Genomic DNA, 20,731 nt, shown 5'->3' on the forward strand with positions numbered 1-20,731 from the left:
GCACCAGGAATAGTCCCTAAAGAGGTGGCTTTAGGTGAGAATGGAGAGGAGAGGAACCAGGTAACAGCAAAGGCCCTGAGCCGGCTGAGAGACCCTAAGATGGGTCAGAGACCCATGAAGCCGTGCCTTGGAAACGGGGGTCAAAGCAGGGCGAGACCCACGAATGCGTGGGGAGAGGAGACGGGGGCGTGCCTTTGAGAGGCGGCTGCAGGCACTTCCACAGCTATGATGGGTGCTGGGGGGGAGGGCTCTGAGGAAGGTCGTCTTGGAAGCGGGCGGTGGGGGGCAGATTCCACACTAGCTCCATCAGTTACCTAGTCACCAAGCCGCCACTCCCAGGAAATGGAGGCTAGGTCGTGCTGGGCCACGCAGCAAGGCAGGGGCGCCTGATGATATAGCCGGATTAGAGGCGAACACGTCATTAACCCTTTATTACAAGGAACGCTCTCATAGAAGTATATGTGGACTTAACGTGAAAAAATCAAATGTATCCAAGAATAAAAAACACAGCACATAACGTAGTATATGCATTCCAGTGTTCGCGCCAGAGACAGTGGGTGCCCAGGAAACGCTCTTCTAAAACGGCCTGGCCCAACGGGGCCAGGAGGGAGCGGCTCCAGAGACAGTGGGTGCCCAGGAAAACGCTCTTCTGAAACGGCCTGGCCCAACGGGGCCAGGAGGGAGCGGCTCCGGGCGGCGCGGCCGGCCTCAGGCACAGTGTAGGCGCCGCCTGCCTCTTCCCCGCGGCCGGCGGGCGGGGCAGCACCAGTTCCTGGGGCCTCCGGGCCAGCGGCCACCCCAGGCCGGCGGAGCGTGGTCCCAGGCAGAACCCCGGGCTGGGGCAGCCGTGCCTGGCCCTCCGGGGGCAGCGGCGACATCTCAGGTCTCCCGGGCTTCAGGACCAGCTAAAATGCACCTTCATAAGTCTCAGCTTAGTCAGCCTTTTTCAGGAAAATCTGGAAGAACCAGGCTCAGTATCAGCTGGGGTTTCAGGGAACGCTGGGGTTTAGCTGCTGGGTACAGCTCCCCATCCCCTGGCCCATGTCACCTCGCTCAGAATCACCCACACAGGTGAGTCTGTCTGGATGGAGAGGCGCAGTGCTTCCAGGGGGCCGAAAGCAGGGTCCACTTCACCCTGTGCCACGCCCTTGTAGAAGGAGCCTGGGGGAGTGCAGCAGTGAGAGGCCCAGAGCGCTGCTCATTGAGCCTCGCCCCCACCTCCGCTCGGTGGCCCCTCACTCACCTATCTGGAGGTAGCCATCAGGGCTCCGAGGGTACTGCAGAGTGACCGAATGGCCCTCCTGCAGGGCCTCCTTGTCTGACTGGGGGTTCTGGGGGCAAAATCAAGGGGCTGAAGCCGGTGGCTGTGGGAGGGGCAGGCCTCAGTGCACCACCCCCCCCCCACCACACTCACATCAAAGGGCAACACCTCCACAGACGTGTTGAACAGCTTGTCCTCTGGGTGCTCGATGTTGCCACTGCGGAAGAAGAACCTGCGGCCAGACAGGCCTGTGAGCTGCTGCGGGGGTCGGGGGGGGGGCACTGCCTATGCATGACACCCAGCAGAGAAGAGGCCAGGCCTGGGCCAGGACTGCAGGGGTGGGGCACTGCCGAGGGATGACGCCCAGCAGAGAAGAGGCCAGGCCCGGGCCACGACTGCAGTTGGTGGGGCACTGTCGAGGGATGACGCCCAGCAGAGAAGAGGCCAGGCCCGGGCCAGGACTGCAGGGGTGGGGCACTGCCTAGGCATGACACCCAGCAGAGGAGGCCAGGCCCGGGCCAGGACTGCAGGGGTGGGGCACTGCCTAGGCATGACACCCAGCAGAGAAGAGGCCAGGCCCGGGCCAGGACTGCAGGGGTGGGGCACTGCCTAGGCATGACACCCAGCAGAGAAGAGGCCAGGCCCGGGCCAGGACTGCAGTCGGTGGGGCACTGCCGAGGGATGACGCCCAGCAGAGAAGAGGCCAGGCCCGGGCCAGGACTGCAGGGGTGGGGCACTGCCGAGGGATGACGCCCAGCAGAGAAGAGGCCAGGCCCGGGCCAGGACTGCAGGGGTGGGGCACTGCCTAGGCATGACACCCAGCAGAGAAGAGGCCAGGCCCGGGCCAGGACTGCAGGGGTGGGGCACTGCCGAGGGATGACGCCCAGCAGAGGAGGCCAGGCCCGGGCCAGGACTGCAGGGGTGGGGCACTGCCGAGGGATGACGCCCAGCAGAGAAGAGGCCAGGCCCGGGCCAGGACTGCAGGGGTGGGGCACTGCCGAGGGATGACGCCCAGCAGAGAAGAGGCCAGGCCCGGGCCACGACTGCAGTTGGTGGGGCACTGTCGAGGGATGACGCCCAGCAGAGAAGAAGCCAGGCCCAGGCCAGGACTGCAGGGGTGGGGCACTGCCTAGGCATGACACCCAGCAGAGGAGGCCAGGCCCGGGCCAGGACTGCAGGGGTGGGGCACTGCCTAGGCATGACACCCAGCAGAGAAGAGGCCAGGCCCGGGCCAGGACTGCAGGGGTGGGGCACTGCCTAGGCATGACACCCAGCAGAGAAGAGGCCAGGCCCGGGCCAGGACTGCAGTCGGTGGGGCACTGCCGAGGGATGACGCCCAGCAGAGAAGAGGCCAGGCCCGGGCCAGGACTGCAGGGGTGGGGCACTGCCGAGGGATGACGCCCAGCAGAGAAGAGGCCAGGCCCGGGCCAGGACTGCAGGGGTGGGGCACTGCCTAGGCATGACACCCAGCAGAGAAGAGGCCAGGCCCGGGCCAGGACTGCAGTCGGTGGGGCACTGCCGAGGGATGACGCCCAGCAGAGAAGAGGCCAGGCCCGGGCCAGGACTGCAGGGGTGGGGCACTGCCGAGGGATGACGCCCAGCAGAGAAGAGGCCAGGCCCGGGCCAGGACTGCAGGGGTGGGGCACTGCCTAGGCATGACACCCAGCAGAGAAGAGGCCAGGCCCGGGCCAGGACTGCAGGGGTGGGGCAGTGCCGAGGGATGACGCCCAGCAGAGGAGGCCAGGCCCGGGCCAGGACTGCAGTCGGTGGTGAGAGGGGAACAGGAAGGAAGACCAGGGTTCTCCAAATGGAGGAAACAGGCAAGTGTTAGACACTTTTTTCCTTCTCTATACAAAATTAAAAGGAGGTAAAATTCTGTGTTGGCATGATGACACCTGGTTCCAGCTGAACCCAACTTTTCTCAAACCTTGAGCTAACCAATGTTTTTCTTATGGAAGTGGTTTCCTTAAGCTATGTTAATGAACTATGTATTTACCCTAGACTGTGTCTTTCTTCAAGATGATTCTGCCTAAGACTCAGAACCAATAAGGGCTCAACAAACCAGTATATTTTACTCATACATTGTTCTCCTAATCTATGTTAATGAAGCTACATATTTACTTGGAAACCTGCCTTTCTTCATGATTCATGTCAGTCGTTTTATGGCCCGGGATGACTCACGTGATGCCAATGTTATCTCAAAATGCATGTTGTGGGTGAGGGGCCTGGTGCCACTCTGAGTTTTGAGACATCTCCTTTCTCTAATTAGCAACCTGCTGATAGGCATAAAACATACTGCTAAAAGCTAGCAGGGGGGCAACTCTTTCTGCCCTCTTCTGATGTCTATGTCAGAAGCTTTCTCTATCTCTCTTATATTTTAATAAAACTTTATCACACAAAAGCTCTGAGTGATCAAGCCTTGTCTCTGGCCCCAGACTGAATTCCTCTCCTCTGGAGGCCAAGAATCCCGGCGTCTTTCATGGCTCAGCAACAACCTTTCAGTGGGCCCTGTGGTACTCGGCCAAGTTGGGCACCACCCAAAGCAGTCATTGGACTGTACAAAGCAACTTACTCATAAGGCCGAGGGTGACGGGCAATGTCACCAAGCTCCTGTGGGCGATGCTGGACTTGCCTTTATGAAGTAGCTACTGTTGCTTCTTTTTTGTCCTCACCACACGCAGCTTATGGATCTTATTTTGCCAATCAGGGCCTGAACCCGGTTCCACAGCAGTGAAAGCCTGAGTCTTTCCATTAGACCACTGGGGAATTCTGTAGCTACTGTTCTGAGCTATACTTTTAAGATAAGAAAACCTAACAACATTAAATAATCTGCTGGGGGGTCACAGAGGGGAATCTGTAGGGTCAAAAATTTGTGGTGAGGCTTGGACTGCGGTAGCCACCCTCCCCCTCCCCCAAAGTGGGTCTGTGGGCGCTGGTACTGACCGCTCCAGTCGCAGCGGCTGGAAGAAGCGGAAGCGGATGAAGTCCCCTGCAGAGGGCGTGAAGGCCCAGAAGAAATCCTCGTGCAAATAGGCCTTCTCCAGGGTGAAGTGCTGGTACGTCTTGAGGCTCGTGCTCACCTCTGCTGGTGGGTTCACGTGCTCCATCCGCAGCGCGTGCTTCCCAAAGTCCTTGTCCTAGTGGTGGAGGGACAGAGGTGCTCGGGTGGGCCCTGGGCTGCCCTGCCGCCTCCTCGCCCGAGCTCGGCTCGGGCTCTGCTGTGCTCGACCAGCTCCAGTGCGGCACTGCCCACCTTCAGTTTCTGGATCTTGCCCGCCAGTGAGGAGTGGGTGCCCACGTGCTGGAAGAGGGAAGGCTTGAAGCGGATCCGCAGGTTGGCCTTCTGCCGGTCGCAGTGCTTCTGTGGAGGGAGGGTGACACACTGGGGCTGAAGACAGAAACTCCTCCAGCCAGCAACACAGTCTTCTCCTGTCGGGCACACGATCACCAACACAGTCCCTGAAGGAGGCTGCTTGCTCCACCGCCCCGCCCGCCTCTGCGCAGGCCCTGCTCACCGCATCCTTCTCAGGGTTGCAGACCTTCACCCAAAGAATGTGGTCCAGGAGCCAGTCAATGGGCTTGTCCCGGTAGAACATAAGGATGAACTCCACAATGACGCTCAGGTCCAGAGACTTGAACATCTTCCCTGAGAGTAGGAGTAGGGGGAAAACGGTGCTGAGAAGGCAGCTCTGCCGTGACCTACTTCCTCTTAATCCCTCTGGGGGACTCTGGGGAGGGTCCTATAGCAAAACCTCTGGCTGGCTGCAGGCAGGTGTGGGTAAGAAGAGGGCAGATGGGCTGGTGAGCCCAAACATCTTGATGCAGAGGGGCAGGCAGGAATATAGGTCAGAAGGGGCTACAGCGGGCACTCTAGGAAAGGCTCAGAGCCTGACCTGGGCTTGGGAACAGGGCAGGGGGCTGAGAGCTGATGACAGAGGCAGAAGTGGGCTGGAGAGAGATATTCTGGTCAGGCCAGTTGGGCAGGGAGGGGGCTGGCACACCAATGAAACCCAGCTGGGAGAACTCCAGGATCATCCAGTCTTCCGAGGGCTGCTGGAGTGCAAAGTTTTTCATGGTGCTCAGGTAGTTGGGCTTGGCTATGATGTCGTCTTCCAGCTGCACAGTGGTGGGTAGGTAGAAGGGGGCCAGGACTCAGGATGGGCACAGGGAGGGCAGGGCTCGCCACCCAGGCCCGTACAGGGGGAAAGGGGGCCAGAGCAGGGAATCAGTGCTCACCTGCACGTAGTAGATGCCTTTGGACTGGGCATACATCATGAGGAAGCAGTAATCAAGGTTCTGTTTGGTCCTCCACCTGTGGACCAGGGGAAGAGGCCTCAAGAGCTCAGACCCCTCCACCTCCAGTGTGGCCACCACATAGGCCACTGAGTGGGTAGCAGGCCCCCTGCCCCCATGCAGGGGTCCTCAAATGGAACAATGGAGGCAGTGCAGAAAAGGACTCGGGACTCAAGTCACCCACAGGCTAGGTTCCTTAGCACAGGGGGACAGGCTGCTGGGGGCAGAGGGAGAGGGGTAGGACTAGTACCTGACTCTCTCCTTGGGGTCTCCAAAGGACTCTCGGAGGCGGGAGAAGTCAGGGTAGAAGTGGGGAGAAGGGGAGATGACTTCCAGGAGCCCAGAATGGATCTCCGTAGGGAACCTGGGGACAGGAAGGCCCAGTGAGTATGCAGCCTCCAGGGACCAGAGCAGGGGCAGAACTGAGCTAACTAGACCCCATCCTTTACCTAAAGCCCACCAGGCAGACCTCCCCCAGTACCACACCCATCCTGCTGAAACACAGAGGCTTCAGAGGGGTTGGGTCATCTCTACACACCCACCCCCACAGCCAAGAAGGGAAGCACCCTTTCCCACAGACGGAAGGCTCCTGCTGCCCAGCACCTCACAGAGTCTTCCCTTCACCAGCCTTGCTGGGCCGCCAGTACTCACAAGGCCTTGATATTCTCTGTCACCAGCGAGGTATACTGTGGGTCAGTCTGTGGGAAGACCAAGGGCCCTCCCTGAGTCAGGCTGTCACCCCAAATGGCCTGGAAGAAAAGGCTGGGGGAAGGACACGGCTCTTTCTCCCACCATCCTAAAGGCTAAGTAAGGCTGGGCCTAGGGACCATAGGTGCCTCAGAGAAAGCCCTTCTAGATACCTGGGGCCAAGAGGTGGGGCGGACTATGTAACTTCACATTCCTAGGAGGAGAAGGTAAACTGTCTCTTTTAACTTTTTACCTTGGCAAGTTTCTGAATGAAACCAACTGAACTTGCGAGTCTGTTCCTCTGAAACCCTGTTTTCCTCTCCCCGCTCCTTTCTGCCCTGCACTGAGCGCCTGGCCCCGCCCACTCGCCTCCGCAATCAGCACCACGATGACCGAGTCCTCCTTCTCCTGCGGGCTCAGCTCCGAGATGAGTGAGTGCAGCGTGTCAGTCAGGTAGGAGTGCACCTCGCGCCGCACGCTCGGGATGCCCATCACCACCGACACTGCAGGGATGCGGAGCGTCGGCCCTGGGCACACGGGGGATCGCCCCGCCGCCCGCCTTCGGCCTCTCCGGGGCCCCTACCTCCGGTGCGGCCCTGGCCCACGCGCACGGCCGGCTGCAGGCTGCTTTCCTTGGCCAGCAGGTGCGGCAGGTGGTGGAAGACCGTGGGAAGGTGCAGCACGTGCTTGTGCGAAACGTTCCAGGGCTTCAGGCGCGGGTCCTCTGGGTGGGTCGGGAAGGGGCAGGTCAGACAAGGAGCTTACCCACCAGCTTGGCGCCCCCACCGTCCCGCTCCCGCGCCTCACCAGGTAGGCGGCCCCAGGTGCGATTGCTGTCTCCATCTCGAAGCGCCTGCCTCTCGGACATGGCCCTCTTGATCTCATCCAGCACCAGGTTGAGCTCCTTGGAGCGCTTGAGGCTCTCCTGCTCGGCTGCATGCAAGCGGTCCCGCAGGGCCAGGAACTCCCGCTGGTAGACGTCCACCACATCACCTGTGGGTGGTATGCACGCTGTCACCAGGGGGCAGCCTAGAGCTGACCTGCTGCCCCATGAGTGTGTCAGCACACACATCTGTTCACATGTTCTCATGCCTGCTACATGTGAGTCACATGGGCTTACGTAAAAGTCACTCTGAGGTCACAGTGACACTCACACCTGCAGAAGAAAAGCCTCCAAAGGGGGAATGAGTCCTCTCCAGGGCTCTCCCTTTTTCTCCACTGAGGAGATGTCTCGAGTGGGAAGGCTGCAGGATCACTTCCAGGCCCACGTGGTCAAACTAAGCTGGAGGTGGAAAAGGCCAGGACTGAATGCTCTCCTCCCAGCAGCTCTCACAGCCCCTTCCTGCTTCTCCTTGCAGCATCTCGTCCTTCAGGAGGCAGGACATCCAAGGGCCCATCCAAGACCTGCCTTCCTCAAGCAGTTCTGATGTTGAGGCCAGCCTTCCCCTGTTCCTTCTTTCAGCCTCTGCACCTTGCTTCCCACCCTACTTCACAGAGATCACAGGCAGCCCCATCCCCAAGGCTCCTTGGGGACAGGAAACCTCCCTGAACATCCCCTCCTATCCTGCAAGTAGGACTGAGCCCCAGACACGCATTCATCACTGTCCCATGGTGGTCATTCTACACTAGACACCAGCTCTGGATTCATAATCGCACACAGTAGGGGGGTGGGGAGATTGCTGCAGTTACAGCCCCCAGTGCTCAGAGGAACAAAGGAAGTTGAGAAACGAGTCACAGGTCCCTCAGCAATTAACAGCAGAGAGGGAACCCAAGCTCTGAATGCCCTGAGGCCTGCTTTTCTGAAGAGCTGTCCCAGGCCTGTACCATACCACCCAGAGAGACCTGTATCAGAACCTCCAGCGGGGTCCCATCTGCAGGCTCCGAGGTGGACATGGGCCTGAAGCAGCACAGAGGTGGGGCTGCCTGACAGTGGACAGGGAGCCCCAGGGTGCCAAGCACCTGGCTCCACTGGCCTGGCAGGGCCGAGCAATCAAGAATGAGACAAAAACAACAGTGCTATCTGCTGCTGCTGCTGAGGCAGCCCGGTCCTGCCAGGCTGTTCCTCTCAAGGCCTCTTCGAATCTGGCTTTTGCCCTCTTTATTTGCTATCACACACACTGCCTTTTCCTTGTCTGACATCTATGCTTTCACACATGCTGGTTTCATCTGCCTGGGATTCCCTTTTCTCTTCTGGTCCTAATGAAAGCCCATGGAGCCTTCAAGGCCTCGGTGCAAAAATCACCAGGTCTCGGAAGCCTTCCAGATTTCTCCCCTCTCATCCTCAGGCAGCTCTTATATTCCTTGATCCCTCAGGGGGATCACAACCCCCAGAATGCCCCGGGATGGTGTCACTTTGCCACAACCAGATACTCCAAAGGTCATGACCAAGGCAAAATTCGGTCATCCCAGGATACCCCCTCCTGTAGCTAGGGCAGAGGCCTAAGTGCTAAGTTCTGGAAAAAGAGAAAGGAGCAGCCCCTAGGAAGGACAGAGAGGCCTGAGTAGGGGGAGAGCAGGGGAGCTAAGCAGGTCCTTGATAGGGCACTCTAAAGTCAGAAGCTTTCCCCAGGCTCCCTCCCCACACACTGCCCCTGGAGCCAAAGGCCAGGCCACTTCAAGCTTCTGTGCTCAGGACAGCCCTACTGGGGAGGGAGTTAGGAGTCAGGTTACCAGATCTTTGAGGCTCTGCTCTGTGTTCCAAAGCCAGGTTACCCCAGAAACCTGACCTTTTAAACAGGGAGCTGGCCACCCCCATCACTCCCCCACCCAGCGGCCAACAGGAAGTGTAAGTGGGGAGTGCTGAGGCACAGTAGGACATGGTTCAGAGCTGCCTAAGCAGGTAGGTGGCCTTCCTCCTGCAGTCTCCACCTACCTACCTACTGTCCCTGATGCCCACCCCAATGCTACTGGCTATACCCAAGGAAGCCCCCTGCAGCGGGGCCCTCTGTGAGGTGGAGGGAGTGTAAGGAGGCCTCACACTCTCTGCCTGCTGCCCCTGCTCCCCCCAAACATGGCCTACTCTGATTTTTAAGTAGGCTGTGCTCTGCCCAACCTTAGCCTGTCCTAGGTGGGCCCAGAGGTGGGCCCTGCTGACCCGAATCACCTGACCACTCAGGCCTGGGCACAGCCTGCTCCCTACCCTGGTCCTCTTGCTAGAAGCTTTCCTCTTTCCAAGTCCTGGGGGCAGCTGTGGTCACACTACTGGAGACTTTCCTGCGCCTCCCTCTACCAGAAGGCAAAATAATCCAGATATCTGAGGCCACAGACCACAAGCTTCCCTTTGGGTCCCTCTTTATTAGAGAAACAGATTTCAAGGTTGAAGCTGGGGCACAGACCTTGTGCCCTGTACTGAGGGATGGAAAAATAGGCTCAGAGAGGCACAGACAGGTGCCAGGCCCAGTGAAGGGCTGTTGTTAACCTGCAGTGGGGCAGAAGCACCGAGAAGGGGGCAGGTGTCCACCTCCTCTCCAGGATTTGCATCCACTCTCCCAGGGGTCAAGACGGGCATCCATCCCTGCTGAAGTCTAAGAGAGGCGAGAGCCTAGACACGGGGAGAGCTGTGTGGCTCAGGCTAACCCCCTGGAGAGTCTGCTGTCTTCCCTGGGGACCTTTCGCAGGGCTATTAACTGGAGCATTAGTGGAGCTGATGCACAAATTTTGTCAAGGCTGGATGTGAAAGTGAGCCTGAAACCTGCAGCCCGGGTCTTGGCAAGGCCTATGTGTCCTTCCTGGCCCTTGGCTTCCAGGATGCCACCTGCTCCTACTTTCCTTTCTCTCTGGCTCCCTGCCCACCTCTTCCCTTCCCTACAGATCTGGGTTCCTCTGCTTTTCCTCTAAGCATCCCTGCCGGGGCCAGCCCTCTCCTGAGTCCCGTATTCACTGCAAACTGGAAGCCAAGGTCCAGTCTGGTCTCCGATTTAGTCTGGCTTCCCTACAGGCTGAATACAGTCATCTCAGTGTAAAAATGAGAAAGGTTCATATAAGAGCCCAGACTCAGGCTTCTCTTCATGCCTTCGAAGACCAGATCCTACTGGGCCCCCCAAAGGAGTAGCAGCCCTCAGTAGGTAAGGCCCAGGTGACCCTCTTGTCACATGTCACAGGCTTCTGGGCTTTCAGGCCCCAGGGACAAGGACTCTGCATCTGAACCCCACTTCTTTGACCAGGCTCCTGGATGCTTCCCTTAGGGAGCTGCTACTGCTGCTGCTAAGAAGCTTCAGGTGTGTCTGACTCTTCGCAAACCCATGGGCTGTAGTCTGCCAGGCTCCTCCGTGCATGGGATTCTCCAGGCAAGAATACTGGAGTGGGTCGCCATGCCAAGAGATCTTCCCGACCCAGGGATTGAACCCACTTCTCTTAAGCCTCCTGCATTGGCAGGCAGGTTCTTTACCACCAGGGCCTCCTGGGAAGCCCCTAGGGAGAGTAGGCCTAAATGGAGCCATGGGCATCCCCCTCACTCCCATGCTCCTGGACACTGTGGCTAGTCAGACTCACAGTCTGGTGTCCTGGCACAGGTAGGGGTCTGACACTGCAATTCCTGCCATCCAGCTGAGAGCACGCAGCTGCTGCAAGAGGCACCTGGGAACTGTGGCCTCGCCCAGGGCAGGGTGCAAGGGCTCACTACTTCACTCACAACTGAACAAACGTGCCCCAGCCCATGAGGTAAGGCCCCACCTTGGCCTCCAAGCCAGTCTGCCTACCTGGCCACTCTCCCGAGGGTCCAAAGTGTCCTCCCCTAGGTGACACACCTCACCTGCACAGAACTCTGCCCCAGCCATGCCATTCCCTGGGTCGAACACTCCACATACAGAGACCTACAGAGAACTCTGCACCAGCCGTGGCCTCTATGGACCAAGTCCTAGGGTTCTCCGTCCAGGCCTCCTGGTGCCCCAAGGACAGCCCAAGCCTCCACCCAAACAGGGCTGGGCTGAGCTGGGCGGACAGGAGCCAGGTGGGAACACGGGGACTTCGAGGGTCAGAAAGGCTCCTCCTGCAGCCTCTGCTGGGGACAGGGAAGCAGGAGGTGGGAGTGAGGCTGAGGTCAGCAGCCTCAGCCCGATCCTGCCTAGGCCTCCTGCAGGGAAAGCCAGAGGCAGGAAGGAAGCAGCTTTTCCTGCTGCCTCTGGTGCTGCAGGCTGGGTCGACAGAGGCCTGCGAGGGCCTCCTCAGCCTTGTGCCCTCAGCAAAGGCTCCACTCAGCCCCATCCATCCCAACCAGCATGGAGCCAGTGCTGGGGTCTGCCCCCTCAGCCCGAAGTGTGCTAGCAGACTCGGAGGGCCTCGGCGGTGAACTGGCCAGCTGGAGCAAACTTCACGTGAGGCCACATAACGCAAGTGAAGCGGTAGCCAGGTGGGCTGCTCCTGAGGCCCCCACGGCACCGCGCAGGCCGGCAGCCCGAGGAAGGCTTCCGCGTGGAGGAGTCCTGGGGCCAGAGGCTCCGGAGGAGGGCTGCTGAGGCCCTCGGGAGCCGCACGCGGAGCCGGCCGGGGCGGCGCGGTGGTGGGACGTGACAGTGCCGCCTGCACGACCGGCTGCCACTTCACGCGGCTCTCCGGAACCCGGCATCCATGCGCCCGGAGCCGCCGAAGCCGCCTCTGCCCCTGCGCCTCCCTTCCCTCTCTGGGAACTCCGAGCTCCCCCGCTCGCCAGAGGGGGCGACCCGCCCCAGCGCGGGCAAAACTCGCGGAGGCCAGTCCCGAGCGCCCGCCCGGCCCCCTGCTCGAGGCCCGGCCCCGGCCCGGGGAGAATTTCGTTACTCCGGCAGCAAACAAGTGGGGGCGCGCAGGGAGGGGCGCCCCCCGCGCCGGCCGGGCGGGGACGGGGCGCCGGCGCCGGCTTCCGGCCGCCTTCCGCGGCGGGCGCCCGAGCCCCGCTGCCCAGGCCGGCGCCCGGGGCGGGAGGGGAGCGGGGCCGCGCCGGCGGGGAGGGGCTCACCTTTCTGGCCGCTGAGCGCCGCGTACCAGGAGAGCGAGAAGAAGGCGCACAGGCAGAAGAGCAGCAGCGTCAGGAAGGCGCCATTGCGGAGCCTCATCTCCTCAGGTACGCGGTGGGCGCCGGCGGGGCCGAGGCCGCATGGCCCGGGGGGCCGGGGCCGGAGCGCCGGGACCGGGAGGCTGCAGGGGCCCCGGCCCCGGGGCGGGGAGGGGCTGCGAGCCCGGGGCCGGGCGGAGGTGCGGGCCGGCCTGCCGGGCTGCGGGCCGGGCCGGGCGCCGCACCGCCGGCTGCTCCAGGCTGTGGGAAGCGGACGGCCTAGGCTCGGCGCTCGGGCCGGGCCGGGCCGGGCTGGGTTGGGCTGGGCGGCGAGAGCCGCGGCCCGGCCTGGATCCTGGGCCGCCGCGGAGTTGGCTGCGAAGGGCGGGGCGGCCGGGACTTAAAGGGGCCGCATCACCCGCTGCCGACACCGGTACGCGAGGGGCGGGGTGGGGGACGAACGCCCGGGATCGCGCCGCTGCGCCTCGCGGCCGCGGCCCTGGCCCCGCGTGCGGGCTTAAACGTCCTGGACTTCGCGGGTTGAGGGTGGCGGGCCCTGGGCTCTGGCCTCAGGTAGGTCGAAGCAGGGGCCTGCCGGACTGTGCGGTCCGCGGTGGTGGCGGTGTGCGTCAGCCCTCCAACCCCTTCTCAATACCGTTTTCCTTATGAACTTCCCAACCCATATTTGGACCTCAGTCGGGTTACCTGACGACCCTCAGGCCCCTGTCCCAGGTCTGAGGGGTTTAGGCAGAAGTGAGACAGGCCGGGATCTGGAGCCCTTAGCTGCGGTGCTTGCACCTGCACAAAGCTCTTATCCAGCAACAAAATACAAAGACGCTACAAGGGACTAAAGGTTACTGTGTGAGTGGGCAGTTGGGGCAAATTATGAACAAGACACAAAAAGACCGAAAACCCCAACTGCCACTTCTGAAGAGCCACGAGCAGAAACAGGGTACTGTGCACGCCCCCTTGCACTTGGTCTGAAGCGTGGGCAAACCGTCTAAGCCACCCCTCCTGACTAACCCCTAGACACACCCCTACCTTCATCCCATTTAAGGAACCAACTTGCCCCCCCACCCCAGGAGCCAGCAAGGGACCCGCTTACTCTCCCTCACTGCTGTGGCAGCAAGGACCCCAATAAAGCCTTGCCTGAATTTCTTGTCTCCCCTCTAGTCAATTTCTGTTGATTAAGGAAGGCCAAGAACCCAGATCAGTAGCAAATTTTTGGCACCCAACTTGGGACAGTTGTCCGCTTCCCGGGAGAAGATCTGGGCTCCTGGGGGACCATCATTGGTGACAAGTGATCATCTGAACCTCACTTCTTCCCACCTGGGGGCCTCATTCAGGCAAAGCTTAACGCTTCCTCTTAATCTCTTTCCCCTTCTTGTTATCTCTCTACTTCTTTCTCCTTTTCTGCTCCTCTGTTGTATCCTTCGGAGAGAGTGGACCTCCTGCAGCTAATCCCTGCTCTCAGCCTGTGGCTGGCAACAGCTCACCTTGACAGGTGACAAGCAGAGGTGGGAGAGGCTGGCCTAACACCGTGCAAACCTCGGTCCAGTGGGCTCTCCCTGATGGGAGGTTTAGGACAGTGAGTGAGGTTGAAACATACCATGTAGGGGCTGGAAGCCCTATCCTCCCAGTATTGTTGCCTTTATTTTCCTGCTGTTTTTTTCCCCCCCAGTCTTTCTGCTCTTTCTCCCTGTACCTCTCCCTTGATCCTGATATCTGCGCTTATCCGTGCTCGCATCCCTGTTATCCTGAAAACTTGTTTGTGTCAAGCTCTGTCACTGGTACATGTTAAATAAGGATCTTCATCTTATGCAGTTTTGTCTGTCCAACTGTTCCTGCGAGTCTCTGCTAAAATTGTGGGCATAATGGAACACGAAGCCTTGAAATTCAAACACAGCCCACATTGCCTGAGACTCCAGCCTTGGGTTACTTAGGTACTAAAGAGAAAAAAAGGGTTGGGGGGGAGATTGAACTTGCATTTCCCCTTCCTCTGCCTCTGCCATGTAACTATTTTGCCTGGACTCTCAGGAACTTTCTGATCCATCAGTAGTCCCCCGGACTGAGGAAAAGAAAAAGAGACCTTTTATTTTTGGGGAATTATGCCTCTTTTTATTTATGTTGGCAGTGAAGATGATCATGATGATGTAAGCTGCAAGTGTGCAGCGTCATAAAATAACATCTGTTTATACTACAGAGTGAGCACCACTGTAAGTTTAGTCAGCATCCATCACCCTATAGCTCCCCCCTCACCCAGTCTCTTGCCCTCTGGTAACCACTGATCAGTTCTCTGCTGAGTTAACAAACTGATTTGTCTCAACAGATCTGAGTTTGTTGCTGTTATATTATTTGTTTGTTGTTTTTGTTTTTATTCCCCATGATTAAAATCATAGAGTATGTGTCTTTCTCCTTACTTAATTCATTCAAGACCCTCAAGTTCCATCCATGTTGTTACAAATTGCAAGATTTCATTCTTTTGTATCTTCTGAGAAGAAGATAAACATCTCTTTATCCCTTTATCCATGGATGCACACTTAGTTTACTTCCATATCTTGGCTGTTGTAAATAATGCTGTAATGAACATAGGGGTGCATGTATCTTTTTGAATAAGTATTTTTCTATTAAAAGAGACCTTTTAAAATTCAAGCAGGAAAACTAAAAGATCTCTGATTTTGTTGTCTGTCTTTATGTAAAAATTAACTTGTAAATGAACTGTATTTAATTGGCTTAAAGGAAACTGAGCACTTATATACATACTCAGAAATATAAAACTCACCAGAATACATTCCAGATTCATATGATCTGGGAGATAATATTAAATTAATATTTGGTATTGCTGCTGCTGCTGCTGCTAAGTCGCCTCAGTTGTGTCCGACTCTGTTCGACCCCATAGACGACAGCCCATCATGCTCCACCATCCCTGGGATTCTCCAGGCAAGAACACTGGGGCGGGTTGCCATTTCCTTCTCCAGTGCATGAAAGAGAAAAGTGAAAGTGAAGTCGCTCAGTTGTGTCCAACTCTTAGTGACCCCATGGACTGCAGTCTACCAGGCTCCTCCGTCCATGGGATTTTCCAGGCAAGAGTACTGGAGTGGGGTGCCATTGCCCTCTCCGATTTGGCATTAGAGCTTGGCTTTAAGCTTGTGGGCTTAATTAATACAGACCTGTCTTTAGAATCATGAACATTAAGTGTAATACTTTTATTGTACTTAGGGTTCAGTTCAGTTCAGTCGCTCAGTCGTATCCGACTCTTTACGACTCCATGAATCGCAGCACGCCAGGCCTCCCTGTCCATCACCAACTCCCGGAGTTCACTCAGACTCACGTCCATCGAGTCCGTGATGCCATCCAGCCATCTCATCCTCTGTTGTCTGCTTCTCCTCCTGCCCCCAATCCCTCCCAGCATCAGAGTCTTTTCCAATGAGTCAACTCTTCGCATGAGGTGGCCAAAGTACTGGAGTTTCAGCTTTAGCATCATTCCTTCCAAAGAACACCCTACTGGAAGTTAATAAGTGCATATTGTTTCTGTTATAAAATCTGTCAACAGGGAAAATAACCTGATATGATTACATTTTTAAGTAAATGTTACTGAGGTAAGAGCTTTTTGGTAAACTCTATAGAAATAATTCTTTACCAGCTGAGCTACATGTTTTGGAAATATTCATCTAAAATAGTCTCTCCACATTTTGATAAGTTGAAGCAAAATTGAGTTAATTAATAGGAATTCATTGAGGATCCAGGCAATTTCAAATAAGGTGAAATCTTGGAACATTAATTGCTAAGCTGATCCAAATTTACTCCTTTGCTACTTTTGTCTTCTTATGAGGGGGAAACTAATGATGTTTGAGTATATCAGACACATATCTTTTTTCGTATTTAAAAAAATTAATTTATTTTCATTGGAGGCTAATTACTTCACAATATTGTAGTGTTTTTGCCATGCACTGACATGAATCAGCCATGGGTGTACATGTGTCCCCCCTCCTGAATCCCCCTCCCACCTCCTTCCCTATCCCATCCCTCAGGGTCAACCCAGTGCACCAGCCCTGAGTGCCCTCAGACACATATCTTTTACCACAGACCACAGTAAGGAAATAAATTGTGCTTTAGGAAGATGCATGTTTCTAGAGATTGTAGGATAGTCCAATTAGGGAACGCTAATGGAAAAGATAGGTCATGGTTGCTTAAGGAAAGTAGGATGTGTGCTTCTGGTAAAAGAAGGTATAAGGAATGGAAATATATTTTGTCCTGCTGCTGCTGCTGCTAGATTGCTTTAGTCATGTCCAACTCTGTGCAACCCCATGGACTGCAGCCCACCAGGCTCCTCTGTCCATGGGATTTTCCAGGCAAGAGTACTGGAGTGGGTTGCCATTGCCTTCTCTGATATTTTGTCCTAGAGTTTGTTATTTCTTCTTTTTAAAATTAATTTTATTGGGATATAGTTGATGTACAGCAAAGTGAATCAGTTGCACATACATGTGTCCACTCTCAGACTTTCTTTTCCCATATAGGCCATTAGAGTATTGAGTTTAGAGTTCCTTGTGCTGTACAGTAGGTCCTTACTGATTATCTATTTTATAAATAGTAATGCCTATTAAGTATTTTGATAGAGGCAAGCCGTCAGAGATTTCACAAAAACAGTGCTCTATAGCAGGGAAACCCAACCTCCAGGATTTAATGCCTGATGATCTGAGGTGATGGTTGTTCAGTCGCTAAGTTGTGTCCAACTCTTTGTGACCCCATGGACTGCAGCCCACAGGGTTCCTCTGTTCATGGGCTTTTCCAAGCAAGAATACTGGAGTTGGTTGCCGTTTCCTTCTCCAAGCTTGTTATTTCTGAATGGGGAAAGAATAAGGGACAAACCCCCTGGTCCAAGCAGCTGCGCCACCGTCATCCTCGATCCCTACTGGGGCAGAGCTGCCAGAGGCTACAGAGGCCCTAAGAGCCTATATTTCCTGCTCCCCTGGCTGCCAGCTCTCCTGTGTCCCTGCCGGGGTCCCTGCAATCCAAGCAGCTGCACTGTCTCTGTATCAGGTCCTCACTGGGACACACCCAAGTCCCAGGGAAGCCTCTGGAGCAAATTCCTGTGGACAACCCACATGCAAAGGTGAAGGTAATATCACAGTTGAACCCCAGGGGCAGTGTGACTAAGGAAGAGGATGGAAAATCTTCCTACCAGCTGTACAGATTAAATCCACATGGTCAACTAGGCAGACTCTGTATCTATGGAATATATAAAAGGACAATGAGAGTTCCCATGAAAGTAAACACAGTAGCTCTGGCAACGGTGGACACTGGAGAGAAGAATACACAGGGGCAGCACCAGATTAGAGTCTGAGCTGTCCCCACAGCAGGTCCTGAGACCAGCCCGGTATTGAAGAGGATCCTAGGGAAGTGGAGGTGGACTGTGACTCACAACAAGGGAAAGGACGCTGCCAGCTGAAGTCTGAGAAAAGCACTTATTATTAGTCATATTTTGATTGGTTCTGTGATTGGTTCTGGACTTTTTTTTACTTCCTTTTTTTACCCCCTCTGTTACTGTGGTTGTTGATTTTATTATTACTATTAACTCTATTTAAGCTTTTGAGAATTTTTTTTTAATCACACTTTTTATTTCCTTTATATACTTCTACCTCTACATTTGCCTTTTGCAGGTCTATGGGTTTTTTTTTGTTTTCTTTTTTCTTTTTAAAATTTTATTTTAAATTTTTTATTTTGTATGTTTTTCTTATTGTCCTTTTCCTGCTGTACTTATTCTTTAATGTACATAAATATTTTTACATACTTCTGTTTAACTTTGCTTTTCTATTTTTTTTTCTTCCTTTTCTTTCTTTTTTTCATCAAGTTGTTAGTTTGGTTTTATTTTTTTTACTTTATCCCCCAGTTGGCACTCTGCTTTGGTTTTTTTCGTGGTTAGTTTTTTTAGTTAGTTTTGTTTTTATGTGGTCAATAACACTTTTGGTTTCCTTTACTTGCTGGGTCGCTTTCTTGTACTTTCTTTCCTTTGGACTGTTTGGTTTTGTTTGTGTGTGCATGTTCCATTGTTTTTGTTATTATGTTCGTATGGGATTTGTCTTCTGTTTCTTGTTTTGTTTTTAGTTTTTGTATGTTTGTTTTCATTCCCTTTAATGCCATAACAAGCAACTTGTGGAGTCTCGGCTCCCTGACCAGTGTTGGGCCTGAGCCTTTGGAGTGGAAGTGCTGAATCCAGTATTACCAGAGAACGCCTAACCCCAGGAAGTATGAACTAGTTAGAACTCAAACAAAGGTCTCCACCTGTATACAAGACCCAGCATCACCCGACTGCTGGCAGCACCCACCGCAAGATGCCGCACCCAAACAACAAGCAAGATAAAAGCACAAATTCAGTCATCAACAGAAAGGATTCCCACAGACACCCCAAAACATATCACCTAGCACAACCCTGCCCAGCAGAGGGAAAAGAAACTCACCTGCTCCAGCAAGAATGCAGACACAAGTCCCTCCCAACACAAAGTCGACACAAACTGCTGGACCAGCCTTACCCACTGAGGGAAGATGCCGAAAGGAAGAAGGAATACGACCCTAAAGCCTGGGAAAAGGAGACCTCAAGCACAGTAAATTAGGAAAAAAATGAAAAGACAGAAGTATTGCACAAATGAAGGAACAAGGTGGAAATTAACAAGACCAAATAAAGAGGAAATAGACAAACTACTTGAAAAAGTATTCAGAGTAATAATAGCAAAAATGATCTAAAACCTTGAAAATAGAATGGAGAAAATGCAAGAATCAATTAACACATTTAACAAGGACATAGAAGAAATAAAGAATAAACAAACAGATGAACAACACAATCACTGAAATGAAAAGTAGTGTAAAAGGAATCAATAGTGGAATAACTGAGGCAGAAGAACGGATAAGTGAGCTGGAAGATAGAATTGTGGAAATAACTGCTGAAGAGCAGAATAAAGGAAAAATAATTGAGGATTGTCTTATAGACCTCTGGGACAATATTAAACACACCAACATTTGACTTAAAGGGGTCCCAGAAGAAGAGAAAAGAAACTGTCTGAGAAAATTTTTGAAGAGAGTATAGTCAAAAACTTCACTTATGTGGGAAAGGAAATAGTCAATGAAGTCCAAGAAGTGCAGGGAGTCCCAAACAGGATAAACCGACGGAGAAACATGCCGAGATACATACTAATCAAACTAACAAAGATTAAATACAAAGAATATTAATAACAGCAAGGGAAAAGCAACAAGTAACATACAAATGAAACCCCATACAATCAGAAGACACTTTGTAGGGCAGGAGGGAATGGCAGGATACATTTAAAGTACTGAAAGGGAAAAATCTACAACCAAGATTACTGTACCTGGCAAGGATTGCATTCAGAATAGATGTTGAAATCAAAAGCTTTAGATAAGCAAAGTTAAGAGAATTTAGCACCACCAAACAAGCTTTACAACAAATGTTAAAGGAACTTCTATAGGTAGGAAGCACAAAAAAGGGAAAAGACCTACAAAGACAGTTCAGTTCAGTTGCTCAGTTGTGTCCGACTCTTTGCGACCCCATGAACCACAGCACGCTAGGCCTCCCTGTCCATTACCAACTCCCGGAGTTCACTCAAACGCATGTCCATTGAGTCAGTGATGCTATCCAACCATCTCATCCTCTGTCGTCCACTTCTCCTCCTGCCCCCAGTCCCTCCCAGCATCAGGGTCTTTTACAGTGAGTCAACTCTTCGCATGAGGTGACCAAAGTATTGGAGTTTCAGCTTCAGCATCAGTCCTTCCAATGAATACCCAGGACTGATCTCCTTTTAGGATGGACTCGTTGGATCTCCTTGCAGTCCAAGGGACTCTCAAGAGTCTTCTCCAACACCACAGTTCAGAAGCATCAATTCTTTGGCACTCAGCTTTCTTCACAGTCCAACTCTCACATCCATACATGACCACTGGAAAAACCATAGCCTTGACTAGACGGACCTTTGTTGGCAAAGTAATGTCTCTGCTTTTGAAGATGCTGTCTAGGTTGGTCATAACTTTTCTTCCAAGGAGTAAGCATCTTTTAATTACATGGCTGCAGTCACCATCTGAAGTGATTTTGGAGCCCCCAAAATAAAGTCTGACACTGTTTCCACTGTTTCCCCATCTATTTCCCATGCAGTGATGGGACCAGATGCCATGATCTTCGTTTTCTGAATGTTGAGCTTTAAGCCAACTTTTTCACTCTCCTCTTTCACTTTCATCCATCAAGGCTTTTTAGTTCCTCTTCACTTTCTGCCATAAGGGTGGTGTCATCTGCATATCTGAGGTTATTGATATTTCTCCCGGCAATCTTGATTCCAGCTTGTGCTTCTTCCAGCCCACTGTTTCTCGTGATGTACTCTGCATATAAGTTAGATAAGCAGGGTGACAATATACAGCTTTGACGTACTCCTTTTCCTATTTGGAACCAGTCTGTTGTTCCATATCCAGTTCTAACTGTTAATTCCTGACCTGCATATAGGTTTCTCAAGAGGCAGGTCAGCTGG

The 20,731-nt window shown here is 54.1% G+C and overlaps 1 protein-coding gene and 1 long non-coding RNA gene across 4 annotated transcripts in view; one reads left to right on the forward strand and one right to left on the reverse strand.

Moving 5' to 3' along the window:
* MGAT4B (mannosyl (alpha-1,3-)-glycoprotein beta-1,4-N-acetylglucosaminyltransferase, isozyme B) lies at nucleotides 404-12,581 on the reverse strand. Its single transcript, XM_018051606.1, has 15 exons — nucleotides 12,174-12,581; nucleotides 7,049-7,234; nucleotides 6,825-6,965; nucleotides 6,611-6,744; nucleotides 6,206-6,252; nucleotides 5,805-5,918; nucleotides 5,498-5,573; nucleotides 5,263-5,377; nucleotides 4,777-4,907; nucleotides 4,515-4,622; nucleotides 4,205-4,398; nucleotides 1,415-1,493; nucleotides 1,244-1,331; nucleotides 1,049-1,161; nucleotides 404-956 (listed from the first exon to the last, which is right to left on the reverse strand). The coding sequence occupies exons 1-15, from the start codon at nucleotides 12,268-12,270 to the stop codon at nucleotides 933-935; spliced, it is 1,647 nt and encodes a 548-aa protein (XP_017907095.1). The 5' UTR covers nucleotides 12,271-12,581; the 3' UTR covers nucleotides 404-932.
* Nucleotides 12,185-20,731, forward strand: part of LOC102172703 — a 60,789-nt gene continuing 52,242 nt past the window's right edge. For 2 of the 3 annotated variants that reach the window (XR_001918383.1, XR_001918386.1), the window contains exon 1: nucleotides 12,199-12,278. This is a non-coding gene — a long non-coding RNA (uncharacterized LOC102172703). Of the gene's footprint in view, nucleotides 12,279-20,731 lie in introns of all 3 variants that reach the window. The other variant, XR_001918385.1, reaches the window with a different exon arrangement.

The sequence above is a fragment of the Capra hircus genome, chromosome 7 (assembly GCF_001704415.2).
Source record: "Capra hircus breed San Clemente chromosome 7, ASM170441v1, whole genome shotgun sequence".
NCBI classification, from domain to species: domain Eukaryota; kingdom Metazoa; phylum Chordata; class Mammalia; order Artiodactyla; family Bovidae; genus Capra; species Capra hircus.